Below are 20,106 nucleotides of genomic sequence, written 5' to 3' on the forward strand. Positions count from 1 at the left end.
AACCCTATGTTAAAGTGTCATGATTCAGCAGTCATATAATATCTTACATGTTTTCCACAGTTCATTCTTTTAGCCCACCAGAATCGATAAGCAGTTCTGACTCTGGAGGGACAACTGAAAAATCTGAACATTTTACCTCAGAGACAACATCAGAAACTGTCTCTTGGAGTCGTTCGGAAACACCAGAGAGTTTTTCTACTCCAGGATCACAGAACCCCCATGAAGGTTTTCACTCAGGGAGATCACAGGATGCAGCAGTAGATCCTCCCCTCCATACTGTAGATGTTACAGGAAGAAAACCAAAGCCAGAGGTATTGTCAATTAAACATGGTCAAACCGTATAATTTTGCAAACCTTGCTTCTGTGTTGTTTATTAATGTGACGTTATGCCAACCCACCAGCCCGATGGAGAGTTTACATTCTATGAAATGATTTGTTTGTACGAAGTTTATTGCTACTTTAGGAAAAATCTGAGTAATACATAATTATGACTGTGCGACCTCGCATAATGACGACTTGGTAAATCAAACTAGTAGGTTCCGGTGAGGTTATGTCATGAGACCAAACTCTACAATCGTTCTGTGTTCAAAATAGTTTATAACATTTTATAATAAACTGAGACAAACCAAAAAAAGAGTACTACAAAAAGTACCCAAGGAGGCTATGTAGTTATGAAGAACAATCGTTATTATTAAACAGGTACAATGTAATATAGAATTAATAGTAATAAAAGCAAAAGGGAGCTGAGAGGAACAATCATACATATATTACAAATAAATATTTGAGTAGAGCTATTATCAAATAGAGGTATGAGCCAGTTATAATATAAGTAAATAAGTAGAGAAGGATATATCTAAGAAGATAAATAATGAGCTATAGGTTTCCAAAATAAATTATAAGAGTTACAGTTGTGAGTAATACCATACAAAGACAAATGGGCACCTCTTCTAGTAAAAATAATCCATGACCACCAAACTTGAACATATAATATGGTATCATCTTTCCAACATGCTGTAATGGATTTTAAAGCAGCTGATAACAGAAAGTTAAAAAGCTTACATTCAAAGTCAGACAATTCATTAGTAGGAGCAACAGATTTACCAATCAACAATTTAAATGAGAGATCCTCTTGGATATTAAATATTTTTTTATAACATCCCAAACTTTAAAAAGAGATGTATAATTGAAAGCATATGTTTTAACGAAACAACATGTAAGTTACAATGCCAACAATTTGAACTTGGAAGACGTTTAGCTTGAAATAATCTTAAGGGAGACCATAAGCAGCTAGATAGAATATAAGACTCTGTTTGATAAAGTGATACAAGTAAACAACCTGAGATATTATTCAGCCAAATTGTTTTCCATGTATCATATGAGAAAGAGGTTGAAAGTTCATTATTCCAAAATCTTGAAATTGTATCAATATTGTTACCTTGAAATGCATTCATTTTCTAATACATTAATGAGTCAGCATGAGACGAAGAGGATACAGTTTGAATATAAATTAATACATCTATTTTAGTATTTTTTTTTATTGTTTTATTTTTGTTCATCAAGCAGTAGTTACATCCACATCAGTTGTTATTACAATGAAATATATGTACAGTTCACAGTACATGTTTGGCAAATGTTAAAACATCATTTGATAACATTGTTCACATCACTTCATTATCGCCTGCTATCCGTTAAACACTACCATAAATGTCTCTGTCGGTCCCGTTGCCCCACCATTATGCCGACCTGTTAGGACCACTTTGCGTTTTAATCATTCTATTTATGTGTCCACTGGGGTTGTACTCAGTTCCCCTGGTGTAGCACCCTGGGCGACATCAGCCACCTCCCTCCCTTGTTCCTCTGTGGGGTCTACTGATTGGTTTAGCAAATAGTCCACAAACGGCTGCCAGAAGTCCTTTGGCCTAGAAGCCCGTGGCAGGTCCTCCTCGTATGTATGCAGTGTTTCTTTGCCATATGCCAAGTCGGACAGCCAGTCTTTGAACCTGGGTGGTCGACTGCTACCCCATGTTATGGCTACCCGTCTTTTCGCTAACAAGAGCGCCACTGCCAACAGTTTATGCCGCCTATTCTGCTTAAGCTTATATACTCCCAACAGACAGTTTGTAGGTGAATTAGGGATTGGTTCGGACAGCATTTGTGATAGTGCGTCCGTCACTTCCCGCCAGAACCTCTCCAGTGCAGGACACGCCCATGCTGTATGAAGGAAGTCAGCTCCTGGAGCGCAGCATCTTTTGCATTTATCATCTGCTCTAAGTCCGTATCTATACAATTTAGCTGGTGTGTAGTATGTCTGGTGGTGATATCTGAAATGTATGATGCTTAGATTGCAATTCGGTGTCAGTAGACGTAACTGTGCACAACTATAGTCCCATTCTTCCTCGGATATCGCAGATCCAGTCGTCTCTTCCCATCTTGCCCTAACTTTAACCTGGTAAATATTCTGCTCGTTCTGTGATGTAGTATATAGTTTAGTAACCAGCACTACTCGTATCGGTGCAATGAGTAGCAGTTGGAGAGCTTGCAGTGCTATGGGTTTCGCCGGGAAATCCCTATAGAGATCTCTCACTGCCGCCCTCAGTATGTGGTATGCGAATATTTTTAGTGGTGTCTGATGGGCACACAAGGCTAGGTCATTATTAGATATGAATGTGTTGTGTGGGAATAGTGTGCCTAGCGTTGTTAGTCCCATCTCGCCCAGGATCTCCCTCATTTTCTGTTCAAGCGTGACTGACAGTCTAGGATGATGTGCCAGCGGTAGCGCCGGTGCGTAAATTGGCAGTTTCTGCGCTCGTGATGCCAGTGTGTGCCACGCCCTAGAGGTGCATTTAAAAGGGTGTATAGTGTCATTGGCGTAATACCCAACCGGGTCTGAGATGTATTGAATCAATTTTTGTGGGAGTACACTGTCTGTCTCAACCGCTATGTGCGGAATGTGGGAATGTGGTTGAGTCCAGTAGTGCGCGTGTTGTGCTTGTGCACAATAATAGTATAACTGTAGATCAGGTGCAGCGAAGCCCCCCTGGTGATAGGGTTTAGTGAGGATTTCCCAGCTTACCCTTGGCTGCTTCCCTGCCCATGTGAGTCTCTGCTGTGCAGCGCGCAGTCTAAGGAAGAATGCTTGTGTGAGCCATATCGGTATGATCCAGAACAGGTATAGGAATCAGGTTAATATTACCATTTTTTGCAGTGCTATGCGGTCCGCCATTGATAAAGGCAGTTTAATCCATCTTTCAATTTGGTCCTCCAGTTTACTCACCATCACTCCGTAATTTTCTTTGATGACCGTCTCCGGGTCTCGATGTACCCAGACCCCCAGGTACTTCACCGGGTCCGAGCTCCACTTCAGGGGATAGTCCATTTGTGGCTCAGGTGTCGCTGGTGTTAGGGGTATCACTACAGATTTATACCAGTTGATACTGAGACCTGAGTATTGTTCAAACTTGATGTATTCCCTAATCAGCGGGTTTAGGTTCATGGTCGGATGTCTAACATACAGCACCATATCGTCCGCATAGAGCGATATACTCACATGGCGTAAGCTAAACTGAAGTGCCGTTTCTGGGTGGTTCTGTCTAATTTTACAGGCCAACGGTTCTAGTACGAGCGCGAAGAGGATAGGTGATAGTGGGCATCCTTGTCTTGTCCCTCGACTAATCTTAAATTGCTGCGATGTGTGCCCATTAATTCGTACCCTGGCCCTAGGTTCTACATAAATGAGCGCTATCCATTTCAGGAAGGCTCTTGGAAAACCCATCCTGGATATTACAGTCATCATGAAGTCCCATTCTACTGAATCAAAAGCTTTTGCTGCGTCAAGCAGTGCGGCTACTGCTGGTAGCTCAGGGTTCAGACTATGGTACATTGTAAATATAGTTCGTATGTTTTGAGTTGAGGAGCGCGTGGGTATGAACCCCGCCTGATCTGGGAGTATCAGCATCTTCAACAGCGGTTGTAGTCTGGTAGCTAGTATTTTTGCTAGTATTTTTACATCTGTCTTTATGAGGGAGAGAGGGCAGTGTGATTCGCAAAGCGTGGGATCCTTGCCTGGCTTTGAAAGCGCTATCAATAGTGCCTCTCGTAGCTTTGGCGGAAGAGCCCCTTCCTCGTATGTCTCCTCAAACATCTGAGCCAGCTGTGGAATCAGCAGATCCTATTATTCCTTATAAAATTCCCCTGGCAACCCATCCAACCCTGGGGCTTTGTTATTTGGCAGTGAGGTTATTGCCTCCAGAAATTCCTCTCTCGTTATATGATGTCCCAGATATTCCCTGTGAGGATCCGATAACCATGCCAGGCCTACATCATCCAGGTATTCGTGAATGTCTGGTGCTGCATGCGTTGTTCTAGTGGTGTATAGTGTGGAATAATACGTGTGGAATTGCTCCAATATAGAGGGGGTGTCGTATAGTTGTATGTTCTGCTCGTTAGTATTGTGTGTTATTAGGGAAGTGTCTGGTATTGGTTTGATTTTTTGCGACAGTGCCCTGCCTGGTCGTCCTCCAAATCCATACGCCTGAATCTGTGCTGCTTGGAGAGATATTTTGTCTCTGTGTCGGTGTATTCATGATATGTGTTCATCTTGGTACGTATTTCGGCTAGAATGGAGCCTTGCAAGGTGTTAGTGTATTCCAACTCTAGTGTCTAGATGTCCCCCTCCACCATCTGTAACTGTTGTCTGATGTCCCTTAGTATTCCGGCATGTTTACCTATGCAGTGTCCCCTTATGTTCACCTTGAAGGCCTCCCACAGAGTTCTATAGCTCTCAATATCCTGGAAGAACCCCTCTATGGCCTGCCTTAAGTCCTCACGAAACGTCTGATCCTTCAGAGCCGATGGCCTGAGCCGCCACGTGAACTGTCTTGGGGTGTGAGAGGGTATTTCCAATACCATCTTTACGGGTGAGTGATCCGATAGGGTCTTTGGCATATGCTCCACTTCCGTGACCCATGTGCTAGCCTCTTGCGTGATCAGCCAGTAATCTATTCTGGACCAGGTGTTATGAGTCAGTGAAGTGCACGTGCCCTCTCTCCTCCCCAGGTGTCTCAGTCGCCACACGTCTATCATAGACCATTCTTGCATGCCTTCAAGTAGTGATCGCGCCGCACGCCTCCTGTATCTGTCAGCGCCAGTAGCCCTATTCAGCATTGGGTCTAAACATGTATTGAAGTCCCAACCCCATAGTACTTCTTTTGGGCATGTTTCACGGACCTTGATCCAGAGGTTATCATAGAATTCCGGGTCGTCCGTGTTTGGGCCATAGGACGTGACTATTGTAAGATCGGTTCCACCAAAGTCGCCCCTAAGTATTATGTATCTTCCCTAATCATCTGTGACCGTGTTATGTAGTGTAAACGGGATGTTGCGTTTCACTAATATCAGTACACCCCTAGCATAGTTTGAATATGAGGACCCCACCTGGTATTGAGCCCATCTACTCCCTATCCTGTTATCTCTCCGGGGTGTAGTATGAGTTTCCTGGATGCATGCGACATCTATCTTGTGTCTGTCTAAGTACGAGATTACATTCCTAATTTTACGCGGGTCCTGTAGGCCTCTTACATTCCATGACATGAGAGTCAGCGTCCTAGTTTGAAGTGTCCCGGCCATCTCGTGTATTCCCATCATATTGGGCGAATCGTGAATCTGGGTCTGACCTTGAGGTAGTGTGATCATGTGAACTGAAACTAGTGGTGCCTCTTACTGCTGGGTGATTTTCAACTTTTTCCCCCCATTCCCACCCCCACCCACTTTGTCGCAACTCCCTGGACAAAGACATCTCCCCACTGTCTCCTTCTTCTCTTGTAACCAAAAACTGTTGTGGTACTCACAAGTGGGCGGCAACTGCCTGGCCGTAGCCCTCCCTTCACCTAGATGATCCGGGTGGGGAGGCCTGGTTTATCAATATGGAAGTACACTGCGGCCATAGACCACGCCCCCAAATCGAACTCAACTTAGTCTATTATTACCAAACTCCATGCATATTGTACCAAAATTAACACACGAAAACCAACATTTCTCTGGTACATATAGTGCAGTGTGTCCTGTATGCCACTTATCCGATCCATCCGTCATCATCTCTGGGTTCTCAGGATGCGGGGAGCTCAGTGCTTCGGGATTCATAGTTCTGCTCCGCCAGTTGGTGTGGCGCGTCTACCTGACGCTTGTGCTGTAGGTTGTTAATTAGTTCCCTGGGCAATGTCGCGTTAGTCAGGGACGATCACAGTCCCCGTCTGCAACCTACCCCTCCCACTCTTGTCGTATCATTCTACATCGGACATGGGACCTTGTTATTGTTGTCGATCTCCTGCGTTCTCCTTTTGGCTTCCTAAGTTGCAGGTATTTTGACACAGCCTTGGGATCATTAAATATCTTTGTGGTTCCGTCATCTGTGATCTTCAGCCTAGCCGGGTAGAGCATGGCATGTGGGATCTGGAGGTCTTGGAGTTTTTGCTTAACCTGTATGTATCTCTTACGCTCTTCTTGGACAGATTGAGTGAAATCAGGGTAGAGCGCTATGTCCATTCCCTCGTGTTTCAGAGACCCCAGTTCACACGCTTTACGCAGAGCTGCATCACGATCTCGATAGTTCAATATTTTTGCAATGATGGGACGCGGTCTGGAGCCCACTGGTGGTTTCGGGGCCAAGGATCTATGAGCTCGTTCAATCAGGAATACGTCCGAGAACGTGTCTCTACCCATCAGGATTATTAATAGCTTCTCCACGTACTGCTCCATCGGGCCTGTGTTGGTGGTTTCCGCAATTCCCATAATGCATGTTACTTCTCCTGGACCTGGCTTCCAAATCTTCGGCTTTGGCTGTCAGTGCGGCTAGTTGTTTATCCACCCCGTTTGTTTTGCAGAGATTTGGGTAGTCGTGTCTTCCACCTCCCAAATTCTGCGCTCTGCCATGTCGATCCTCTCCGTATGTCTGTCCAATCGCTCAGACATTCGATCAACTCTGTGTGTGAGATTGTCTATTTTACCATCAATGTTTGTCAGTGCCGTTTGGATCGTATGGAACATTGACTGTATATTGTCTGATGCTATTTATCCCGTTGTTTGCGCGGTTTGAGCGGTTGGCGGTTGATTGTCGCCATTTTGTTCTTGAGGTTTCTTTGCCTGGTCAAAGTTCAGCTTCGGTTGGTTTCTGTCTGGTTTGCCCATCTTGGTGACCTACTGCTTCGCCTCCTGGTGCTTCCCTAGGTTTCGCTTTGCCGTTACCTGTCACTTAATTTTTTCTCGTGTCGAGATGTCCTCTGGTGCCAGGACTGTGCTTTCCAAGGCCACGCGTTGTTTATCCCCAGGGGTCCAGGGGTACTACAGGACTGGCAGTCCGACGATGTTGTCGGAGGATTTGGGGCCAGTCCCGCTGCCCACCCGGTCGAGATGCTGGGAGCCTCTCGATCCATACACTATCTTTGCCGCCCAGGGCCACGCCAGGCGTCGAGCGCAGGAGTCTGATGGCGATGGCCCGTGCAGTGCGCTTGGAGCCAGTCCTACTATGGTGGTTTATCTGCCCCGGTTCCTCTCGTTTTGGGTCTGGAATTCTCTGTTCTAATTTGCTCCAAGGCCCCACACTGATCCTCGGGACCCCAGCGTCGCTGCGGTTCCGCCAGTAGCCCCGCGGTATTTTTCGTGGCTGGGTCAGGGGAGAGCTGTATTTTGCTATTACCCCCAGTCGCCTCGCCCGCTGTATCTGAGGAACGCCAGTCACGTTCCGATTTCCCTTCGGGTCTCAGGCTCCGGGTCGGGCCTTGATCTCCGCTTCGCAGCGGTGGGCGGGGCCACCTCGGTCCGGGTAGCATGCTGTGCGTGCCGGCCTAGTCTTGCACTACAGTCCGGTGCGCCGTGTATGCCGTCTGTCTCTGGGCCGAATCTAGTTGCCGAGGTCGATAAGTCCCTCGCGATGCGCAGTTTCGTGCCGATTTTTCCACCGAGTGTTGTTGGAGCCTTAAGTTGCAAAGTACGTTCAATTTTAGGTGCGGTGGTCACTCCGCCAGTGTAGGATCAGGATGATGTTGGTGGGCCCACGGAGGAGCTCACTCAAAGTGCGGCCATTGCTCTTCGCGGCTATCTCCGCCCCCCTCTCTGTTTTAGTATTTGAGGGAATATTATGAGAAAAGGAATCTAATATAGAGTACACAAAAGTTCATATTTGAGAAAAACAGAAGATGGAAAATGATTTTTTTTCTGTAAAACATCAAATGATATAAAAGTATTGTTATTGTAGACATCTTTGAGGTAAAAAATACCAGCCTTAATCTGTGAATGCCAAAATCAGTTCGAGAAAGTTTTAGGCGTGGATTATACCATATTGACATATTGGACATGAGTGATTGAAAAAAAGAGTCGAAATCATTTAATATTAGTTTTGTGGATTTTGAAATAATGGATGAAAAAAAATATTGATTTATTGGACATGGATAACAAGGTAGACTATGGAAACCGAGTTAACAGACTCCTTTCTATAAAAAGCCATGTAGGAGGATTAATCTGGTGAGAATGATTAAACCAAAGGGAGTTTTTTTTAAATAAATGCTTTATGATAATTAAAAAAGTCTGGTAAACCAAATCCTCTATTACATTTAGCCATTTTGAGTTTTTTTATAACCAATACAAGGTTCTTTATTGTTCCGAAGAAACTTAGAAAGGAGTTGCCCAACCACTTTATGAAACTTCATAGGAAATTGACTAGGAATCAGGGCTAGAGAATAAAAAAAAATTGGTGCTATAATCATTTTTATTGGGTTCATTTTTCCCCACATGAAAGATGAACCAAAAACCATTTAGATATTTTATCCTTAATGTAACTTAAAATAGGATCCCAATTTAATGATGTTGTTTTTATAGATGAGGAGAGCATAATGCCAAGGTCTTTGAATTTATATCTTCGCCAAATTATCTCCTTAATACGTAACATATCTAGGGTTCAGTGAATATTTAAAGGAAAAAAATTCAGTTTTATTGGTGTTTAACGTGTAACCAGAAATTTCATAATATTATGAAATTATCTCTAATAAAGGAGGGAGTGAGGATTCAGGGTTGCTAATAAATGAAGGTATATCATCTGCATATGCTAATGTTTTAATAATAACCCATTAATATTGATACCAGCGATATCATTACATTTCCTACTGGAAACAAGCAGAGGTTCAATAACAAGAAGAAATAACGGGAAAAGTGGACAACCTTGTCTGGTACCTCTAAAAAGAAAAAAATGATTAGAGATTTGACGATTAATAAATAAAAGACCAGTAGTAGTAGAGTAAAGAGCAGATATCATGCAGATAAATAAATCACCAAAGTTAAATGTAGTTAAAGTATGAAATAAATTGCCAATGAACTTTGTCAAAAGCTTTTTCAGCATCCAATGCAAGCACTCCAGATGGTAGGGATAAAGTGGATCCCTGTTCTATAGCATGTAATACAGTTCTTGTGTTATTGACAGAGTATCTACTTTTCATGAATCCAGACTAATCAGGATGGATAAGAGAAACTAAAATATGGGTTAGTCTAGTTGCAAGTATTTTAGCATAAAGTTTACAATCCTGATTCATTAAGGAAATAGGGCCTGAAGTTGATCCTGTAGAACTAAAAAAGGGAAAGCGTTTCAACAACTGAGGAATAAGTTGCAAATAAAATTCCTTCAAGAATTCTGCTGGAATGTCGTCAGGGCCTGGGGATTTATTTTCTTTAAGAGATTTATTGGCTAATAGAATTTCTTCTTCAGTAATGGGTAAATCTAGTTTGTTTTTGGTTAATTGAGGAACCTTAGGCAAACAATATTTTTTTGTGATAATACAATTTTCCCATTGGGGCTATGAATTGAATTTATTTGTGTTTTATCTTTTTTTAATACGTAAATAGTTGGCCAAAAGCTGGCCAGAAGACTTAAAGAGTTGTACACCCGCTCTTTTGCTTAAGATTGAATTGAACTCATATCGGAGTTTTTGTAATTTCAGTCCATATTGCGGGTCAATGGAGGTGATAAAAAGTCTCTCAAATTTTGCAATCTAATTCCTTAATTTTTTCATTAAAAATGTTGTTTTCATGTGCCATTAAAGAAAGAGAGTCTCCCTGATATAGGCCTTGAAAGCATCCGATCGATTTACCATAGATGTATAGCCTTCTGGGTTCAGTTGGAAGTAATCTTGAAGTGCATTTAAAGTTTTCAGGTTATTTAGTTCATTGAGGACAATGCTAGTATTCATGCGCCATCTGGATTGAGTTTTAAAATTTTAGTTAAGTTGTAGATCAATGGAAATCAAAGCATGATCCGAAATATCAATATTGCAAATAGTAGGAGTAACAAATGAATCACTTAACTGTTGAGTAATACAAAAATAATCTAGTCTTGTGTATGAGTTATGTGGGTTAGAGAAAATGGTAAACATTTTTTCCGTAGGAAAATGTAATCGCCAGATATCCACCATTTTTGTAGTTTAAACAAAAGATTTGAGTGTAAAAAATGCTTTGGTTGGCCGAAAGTTTGTGAGAGAAGATCTATCTAATAAAGGATCAAATATGAGGTTGAAATCCCCTCCAACTATAAGAGGGACATTGCCCAACTTGAGAACGTCAGTTTTTAAATTGGACCAGAAATTAGGATCATCAACTGTTGGACAATACACATTAAGTAAATACATAACTGTATCATGAATTTTAACTTTTGCTATGACATATCTACCATCTGAATCTGAAGATTTACTTAAAATTTGACCATGTAATCTTTTCGCAAAAAGAATAGCCACTCAATTTTTTTACCCACAGCTGGAGAAGATATAATAGAATCAACCACTTTTTTTCATAAAATTCAAAACTTTGTCTTCCATATGTGTTTCTTGTATGAAACAAATATCTGCCTTACGACGGCCTAAATAATCTAGAATGTTTGTACTTTTTACAGGGTGTCGTAAGTCTTTGACATTCAAGGAGATTATTTTAACGTTGTGAACATTAGCCATAGTAAAGTAGAAAAGATACAACTAAGAAGAAGAGGAAAAGTTGAAGAAAAAGAAGAAAAGTAGTAGCTCTAGAAAAGGGTAGAAGGGAAATAAGGAAAAAAAACGACCACAATTAAACATTAATAATAAATTTGAAACGCACACACGCTTTGTAAGCATGACCGAACCATAGGAGCCCTGTGAGTAAATAAACAGTAAAGTTAGCCAGAAAAATTATTATTGTAATTTTTAAGCAGCATAATCATGTGAATCCATAGAGTTCTGTGAATGCTGATCCAGAAATATTCGTAAATCTTCAGGTCCCTGGAAGGACTTCAAAAAATGATCTTTCCAAATTCGCATTGTTGAAGGATCAAAAAGACCATACTTAAACCCAAGACTTCTTAACTGTGGACGAATGTCAGTGAATTCCTTGCAAGTCTTAACAGTATATTTATTAAAGTCTTGGTGGATAAAATGTTTATTGCCATTGACCATTAAAGAAGGAATTACATGTGCTGCTTTCCTTATCAAGACTAAATGATGGAGACGTAAAAGCTTGAAAATCATTTGTCTCGGTTTTGTGTGGTGAGGAGTACGATGAGAAGGAGTACGATGAGAAGGAATCCTATAAGCTTTATCTATTTCAAATTTCTCTGGAAATTCGAGGTGCAAAAGACCAGGTATCAAATTCTCCAAATATAATCAGAACCTTCTACGTCTTCTGGTAAAAATAAAAATGCGTAGATTGTATTGTCAGTTATGATTTTCCAAATCCAGAAGAAGAGCAGACATAGGAGATATTATTGCCACAAGCGGTGAAAAGGCATCAATTTTAACTTTATTGTCTTGGATTTTGATGGCATAATCAGAAATCTTCATTGACATACTAACCATATCTTTGCACAAGTTTTTAATCTCTGACCCTGTAGTATCAGTGCTGGAACTTATTGCCTGAATCTCATCAAGTAGTAAAGATAAGGAAGGTTCACTAGATTCCACCACTTTAGATTTAACAGGAGGAGGAGAAATATTTTGTTTCCTCTTATTATGTGGAGTTTGTACATTTTTATTCTCCATTTCCCCAAAAATAAAAATTAAGCAGGCAAATATAATCAATATGTAAGAAAAAGAAATTATTGAAGAGAAAATGCTTCAATAGAGGCTGGTGCAGCAGATAAAACTGACTGTGGGAGTGGTTAGGCCAAAGCCAGGTCATTTCCTGAATGAAACTCCGCCCCCTGACAGGAATTATTGGCAGTACCTTGGTGGCGAGGTCGATGTAGAACCAGGAGGGAAAAGGAACAGCCTCCAATGCTGCGCAGAGCAGGAAAATCACCACAGCGGTTGCTAAATTCTTTAAAACACTGCTGCCATCAATTGGAAAAGAATTCTGGCTATTTTTCATCCGAAAATCAGCAAATACGGGCTAGCGCGATGAGGAGCTCACCGGGGGTGGCTATCTTGTTTCACGCGCTCGCCCGTCCTCTACAACCGTTCTATAGTCAAAAGAAGGATAAGAATATGTTATGAGCAATCAAATAAAAGAAAGTCTACTCCAGAAAAGTATAAATATTTGAAACCAATGGACAAATGAGATGTCATTGACAAAAAACCAGAGGGCAGTTGCTTGCAGAAAAGAAAGAAGATTGTGTTCCATTCGCAGAGGTGCATCGCCACGCGGAACATAATCCTATGTTTTTTTTATTTCAAGGGAGCACTCTCAATGGGGCGTGGCTTAGCCGTCGACCGTAATGGCCGCAGTGAGCTGAAGCCATCCCGGTCAGAGTAGCCATTCGTACATCTCCCGTTCCCCAATGTGGCCCATAATGCAGTGACAGCCAGCAGAGCAGCAAGAGACATCCTGAAGTACTGGGTTTTTAAGAGCCCAGCGGTGCCAGGGAACACACCCTAAGACTTCGAGTCCTTCCTGTTTCAGACTACAGAAACACAGAGTCTTCTTGGTGAAGTCAAAGATTGTATTTATTGGCTGCAGCCAGTAACAGGTATCCTAGAAGTACAACACGGTGTATATTCTCAGGAGACTGCTCAATCTTACAAAGCCAGCCTTCTCTTTTTATACAAAATGTTATGCTTTAGGCAAACATTCCTTATTTTACAGTTGACCATTCACATTGTCAGGATTCCCCGGCCGCTGGTAGATCACTGCCTGCAATGCGAGTCTGTAAAGGGCTCGAAAACTACATTTCCCATGATCCTTAGCGCGGCGCGCTGGAATGACGCTGTGCGACCGGAAGGAATATCATGGCGTTTTCAGAGAGAAACGCTGCCGATTATTCTTCCTGGCGAGCAAGATTGATTGCTTGTGTTTCCTGTGTTCTAGTTGGCATTTCTCGTTGTGGGCTGAGGTAAGCTCGCGTCACCGTTGCTCTGGATCCGTGGATTACTTGGGAGGGGCTTAGGAAGCGCCCGTAACGAGAGCGGAGTACCGGTGTTCTCAGCACCAGTTTTGTGGAGTACTGTGGAGGGGCTTAGGAAGCGCCCGTAGTCAAGAGTGGAGGACGCTGTTACAGGTTTTCCACTGGTCGGGGGGGGGGGTGCTTGTGTTTACGTGCATTCCTGGGGAGCAGTGTGTACGCTTACCTGCTTCAAAACAGTCTACGGGGAGTGTGAATCTCCTATCCCTGCCGGACACCTAGGCTTAGGTGCCGCATGTTCATCTAAGAGCGCTTCATTCCTGTTGGCGCCTGCAGAGAAGAATCTGCATAGACGCTGTGTTTTTGCTTTGCGCTGGGCATATTTTTCTGTTGCTAATTTGGTACCAGGAACTTACTTGGTGAACTATGTTTAGGGTTTGTATGGATCGTTTAAGGGGTTGACTCTTTCGCTTCCTGCGCTGACCCTTGAACTTGCTGATTCATACCTATCCTCGGAGGGGGAAACCTTACGATCACTGTAGGAATATACCGGAATGGAGTGATATTTACTTATTTAGTATCCTAGGGCATTCTGCTTTACTTCATCCCCATTCTGGGTAGGTGTACCTACATCTCCTCTGTTCATCTAACTACTGTTACAGAAAGGGGAAAATACTGTGGTTTATTTGTGTTTTCTTTTGTTGTATCTTTAAGTAAGAAAACCAGGGGATTTAGAAGAAGCCCTTTTTATCACCCTTTGTTTCTGCATACCTGTAGGATATTGCAGGTGAGGAAAAGCGTAGTGTATTGTATAGTTAAGTTACCAGCTGAGGGTTGCCATTCCTCTCATCCCATGCTTTCTATATCTACAGGTTTCCGGTTCCAGTTGCCCAGCTGTTCCCCTCCGGACCTATCTTTTTCCCCCGCTTGATCTCCTTAATAGTCTGTGACCTTGATAGCCAGACTTGGGATGATCTAGAGGTGGGCCCCCTTTATAGCATCAATCCAATCCTGAGGAGCAACCACGAAGGACCTGACACACATATTTTCACCACAAAGAGAAAGCAGAGTCATGATGACAAACCCATATTTTAGTTTGTCCAGCCCACAATCAATTACCCGACAAGGCCCAGTATTTTCATCAGATATCGACTGACCCCCAATAAAAACGGGCATCTCCTCCTCGTAAAGCAGGTAATAAAGAAAGAAACAGGGACAGGTGTGTGTAAGATTAGGCATGGTTTATGTGTGATGAAAGGTTTATGATATGTTGTGCCTTGATACTAATCTCATTCGGCCACTGGGAAAGGAACTGGCCGAACAGGTTTGGCTTCAGGCAGTGGAATCAGCTTGCCCAGGTCACAGAGGAGTCAGCAAAGGTGTACGTGTCCTTCAGACTCGTTTTTGGCCTTAGTCATTTGGCCTATGTGAGGGCAATCACAAAATGGCTGCCGTTCACAAAATGGAACCCGAGGGTTCAGGACGGAAACTCTGATTTCAGGGTGATTTCCTCACTCGAATATGACGAATATGCTTGTGCATAGTATTCTAATCATTCTCGGTCTGCTGATACCAAAATCGTCATGATACGACGATGTTTATAACACAGGTCCAGAATTTTCAGTACCACAGACCCTCCTTTTGCCCTTACATAGGCAATAACCTATACTCACGCTAATCTGAGTCCAGGTCTGTATTCATAAAGTCATTGAGATGTTGCTGTAGCATCATCCTATTACTAAGCTTGTTTCTTGATACAGGTTTCCTTACACACGATGTAGCACAGAGGCCACATATTGCAGGAGCACACTGTACACACAGACAGAACAGAAAATGAATGGCTAAGATCATCCCAATGACTATCAGAATCTTCCATCCCCAGGCGGATATCAGTTCCCAGAACCACCCCATCAATGACCAATCTCCTTTATCCACGTGAATAGATTCAGAGATCTTATGCAGTTTGGAAATGGCCTGGTAGACTGTCGGAGTGTTATCTGGGATGAAAACACAGCAACTTGATTGGATCACTTTACATACCCCACCTCGGTCTGCAAGTATGACGTCTAATGCGACTCTGTTCTGAAGAGTCATAAGGCGATCCGACTGGAGCTCAGCCGTCAAATTACTAAGGGCACCGGCGGTCTCAACTACAGATGATTCAACCACCCTTGTCAATTGCCTTATGTTCCTGCTGTTAACCATAGGTCCCCAAAACTGCAAAAAACCCTTTACGAAATCTCCAAATTCTTGTCCTGCAGTGTCTTCGTCTCTGATAACACCTCTAACTATCCTTGTCTTATGGTAATCTGCCGCGGCCGTGTAGGTGGGAGGCAACAGGAACGAAACAAAGCATGTGCCCGAGAAGTCAGGGGGCAACCATGTATAGGCTCTATCATGGCAGATGAAATAGGTACCCTTAGCTGCTAGAAACAAAGGGGAAATCTGAGACGCAAAAACATATGTTTCAGGGCAGATACTTTTCCCTAACTGATCTCTGGGATTCTTGCCATTACCTTGCAGACATAGGTGACCCTGACGGGGTACAATCCAAATCGGGGAGGATCTCTTTGCTCGTTGGTTCTCACTCAGAGTAACTCCATATCCTGTTACATTCATCTAGCGTAAGCTTGTAACTCATCTCTGGGAATCGTTCTATACGAGTCAATGTGATTCCCGCTAACAATGCCTTGTTGCTCGAGTTACGTTACGTTGGAGGAGCAAAATGACCAGCTGGAGTTGGGGTTCCCCTACCAGGATTGTATTTCAGACACACCATGCAATTCTTGACCACATTCTCTGCACACTTAGGAATTCCAGCATTCTGCCATACTGGTGCCAACAACTTACAAATCCCTTTCACACTGATATGAGCCATTCCATGGGCCATTGTCACCACTGCAAGCACATACGCATCGGGTAACAACCATCGCTGATGTTCTGACAATTCAACCCAACAACCATTTGCATCCAATTTACCCGTACTCTCTCTCCACACACTCAACTCTTTCTCTGAAGCTTCAGCTTGAATAGACTTCACACTCTCTATCGTATCTTCACACATTCCAACGTCACCAACCCATCTTGCAGGGCCTGCAACCAGTGGCGTAACGAAACTTGAGGGGGCCCCCCTGCAAAGTACAATGAGGGGGCCCCCCCAGCGGCCGGGCACACCACCTACCACTTTGCACCACCAACAAAAACAAGCAGTCACTTAAACCTGTATTTTCAGCACTTATCTGTGCATACTTCTAACAGCAAATATAAATAGAATGCAATTTAATTGTCTTCTGGGGCTGCCTGAATGATGAGATCCATGATTGATAATTAAGGGGAACAAAGACACAAAGTCACATTGCAAATTAATGCATACTTTTTTTTTTTTATAACCCTATTTAGTGCCAAGACGAGGTCTTTCCAGGTTCTTTAAACACATGGATGGCATTTTTCTTTTGGCAACCCTACTTTATATTCCTTTTCATGAAATGCATTCTCATAATTCAGCAGTAAATGTACAATTTATGAAGTAGGACTGTTATGAGGCAATTCAATGGTGCAACTAACGCCGGCGAGAGAGTGTAGTGCTGCCTGTGTGCGCTACAGCCCTGATGGGGCCTCTGGAGGCTTAAAAAACAGGGGCTGCTGGAGTCATAGCTACCAAGGTTTCAGAATGCCATGTGATGTGTGACATTTTCATAATTTCAGTGTGAGTGACATTTCAACGACTATGAGTGACACTTTCTTGCGAGTAAAATTAAGCAATGAAGACGATCAACACATAAATATCAGAAATAACACCACAAAGAGCGTTCCGGTAGAAACACATCATTCTTTTGAATAAACTTTTGAATGAACTACTACGGCAACCATATCTCAGAATGCGAGCTTTCCTCTGTGTGTGACCATGAAGCAGGGCTGTTTGCATTTTTATAGTGGGACATGCTCCCACTACTGTGCACCATCCCCGATAGGTTGATGCAAGCGGAAGACTGTAGTGCTTTCATAAATACATATGTATAGCCTTTCTTTCATGCATCCATCAATCATTATATCCATGGATCACTCTACACATTATTTAAACTATACATCCTTCACTCATCCCCATCTATCTATTCTTCATTCTTCAATTCATTCACCCTTGAAACAATTGATCTTTCACTCTTCCAGCCATCATTTCAACATTCCCTCTATCAATTCTTCCATTACTCTATTCATTAATTATTTCATCATTCCTTTCACCCTTCCATCCTGCCTTTTCTCCCTTATCTCCTTTCATGTTTCTTTCCTTCCAGTCTTTCTTTGTCTTTCTTTATATAACCATCTGCTATTTCACATCCTTAATTTTTTTTCTCGCTCATAATCACTTTTTCTCTTTGTCCCTTTATCAAGGTGTTTCCCCTAATTTCTCTTTCTCTATTTCCTTGCTCCATGTCAGTACACCACCTACACCCCTCTCTTATGATATTGCCTAATAGTGTTATTCATGAGCACCTTGTATGCAGGGCTGAGAAAAGAGGCCCAGAAACACAGGAGTAGATTGTTAGTCAGAGGGGACATAGGGAGGGAAATGAAAGGACACTACCCTAGTGCCTTATAATGGGTGGGGGTGGGGGGGGTAAAGTGTTTTCTACTTATTCACTGTGTCTCGCCTTGGTCTGGTTTTTTTCTTTCCTTTTTTTGCATTTTGGTACGTATAATGACAAACATCACAATGCAAAGAAAATTCTAATCCAGCGTGAAACACTCATACCTGACTGAATATATAGCGGTCTCCTTGTGCACCGTTTTTCCGAGAACTACACATACTTTCTGGGTACCACTGTTAGCTTTATAAACTGATGTTTTAATTAAAACAGGCATGTCAAACGTTCATTGCAAACTAAAAAAATCCCCGGGCCAGCAAATGTGCAAGTGCGCTATATGAAACTTTATAAATAAATAAATCCCTACATATGTAGCACAAGCAGACCCTCATTAGTCTCTAGCCAAACTACCCTACCTCATACTGCTTTTGACGAGTCCCATACCTTACAAAATTCAATTTTTCTTTACCCATCCCTTTTTAGATTTGTACATTTCTAAACTTACTGCAGGCAGCGTCTGGTGTGCCATCACTATGCAATAACCCTGCCTGCACTCACACCAGCATGGATTGTCATCCTGCATGCATGCATGGTCTAGTCCTCACCTGTCACACTTCCAAATCTCGGACTGAATCTCCCTCCTCCTGTACTATCCCAGTCCGGACGACCTTCATGTGCCCTCCCTGGCATGGGGATACCGCCTCCTCTTGGGCAATGGTCAGTCTGCCTCTCCTTTGCTGCCACCCTGCTTCCAGTCTGTGTAGGTGCCACCGAGGGTGGGGAGCCCCATTGCTTATCGTCTAATTGTAGCTGCCATCATTTCGTTGTGTTCACCCCCTCTCACTCTCTATTCACCCCTCCCTGGCACCCAGAGAGCCCATCCTTCATATTTGGCCCTCCTTCACCTTAGAAAGGTTTTTAGAGTAAGGGAAAAGCTGTGTACAGTGCCCTATCTTTTTAAAGCCCTTTTGGTGCAGGTTCTATTCTATGGGGAGTTGCGGTTTACATAGGATGCACCTTCTGTAGTAGAGGTGCCCTGGCTGTAGAGAGGCGCTGTGCACAGAGAGTGGGACACCTGTGAATAAGTACGCAGCATGTTTATATGCAGATGACTGCAATGTCAAAGGTTCCCATCTGGAAATGTGTGCCCACCTATGAATAACAAAAGGTCCAAGGGAGCTAGTTAGCAAGAGGGTGCGCCCCACTTTACCTTTACAGAGGGCGCTGCGGACACACAGTGTCCATAAACTGAGGAGCGTTCACTATACACAAGGTGTCAATCTGAAAAAAAATATGTATACAGAGGCGATGTGTGCGGAGCTCAGCTGCTCACTTCCAAAGGAGTGATGTGTGCACACGTGCCACCTATGGATACATAATGCCCACCTTCAGATAAGTGCATGTTCACAAAAAGCGTACAACGCACCCCTACCTGGAAATAAGGCTGTACAGTCAATGCGCCATCTGCTGAGAATCTCAGTTGGTGTCTGCTTGCAATCAAAAGCAACCCAGTCTGGGATGGGTAATCACCAGAAGAACCACTATAATGGTCAAGTAAAGCTCAGGTGCGACACAGACAGTGACATAATGTCAACAGCAGACATCAATGTGGGCGAAAGTTCGTGAAACCCCGATGCAGCAGCAGCACAGTTACATACCGCTGGTTCTACCAGACACAGCCCCCACTACTGGTGAAGATGACCATCCTGCAACTGTTGCTACAAATACAGCAAACAGCATTTCACTGTGTGTGGCACTGGTGTGCTCTTACAGGAAAATGCACCACTTTCCTGTTACCTGATCACTTGCGTATCGTCTCTCCTCCCAGAATCCCGTGAAGCACAGTTCCTGAAAGCCCAAACCTCTTGGTTTGTGCTGTTCTTCTTCTTCTTCCCCCAGGCTTACTGAGCCGGCGTGACTCTTCACTGGTGAGGACCACCCTCTCACAGGACCACCGTCTCCTGACTGCATGATGCAGCAGGGTCCTCTCCCTCACCCAGTGCCCTCGAGTCGGCCGGCCCGGCTGCTCCGAAATAAAATACATAGCTGCCAAGGTTTCAGATTGCCTATGTGACATTTTCATAATTTCAGTGTAATTATGAGTGACATTGAACAATTATGCAAGTAAAATCAAGCATTGAAGATGGGGCAAATATAAATAGCAGAAATTACACTAATTTGTGC

The 20,106-nt window shown here is 43.1% G+C and overlaps 1 protein-coding gene across 1 annotated transcript in view; it reads left to right on the top strand.

Moving 5' to 3' along the window:
- LOC147728887 (uncharacterized) overlaps window positions 1-20,106 on the top strand; it is a 386,974-nt gene that overhangs the window by 69,206 nt on the left and 297,662 nt on the right. The window contains exon 7 of the mRNA XM_086963878.1: window positions 61-311. Within this exon, the coding sequence (XP_086820004.1) occupies window positions 61-311 (251 nt within the window). The remainder of the gene's footprint in view (window positions 1-60; window positions 312-20,106) is intronic.

The sequence above is a fragment of the Lissotriton vulgaris genome, chromosome 3_1 (assembly GCF_964263255.1).
Source record: "Lissotriton vulgaris chromosome 3_1, aLisVul1.2, whole genome shotgun sequence".
Lineage (NCBI taxonomy): Eukaryota > Metazoa > Chordata > Amphibia > Caudata > Salamandridae > Lissotriton > Lissotriton vulgaris.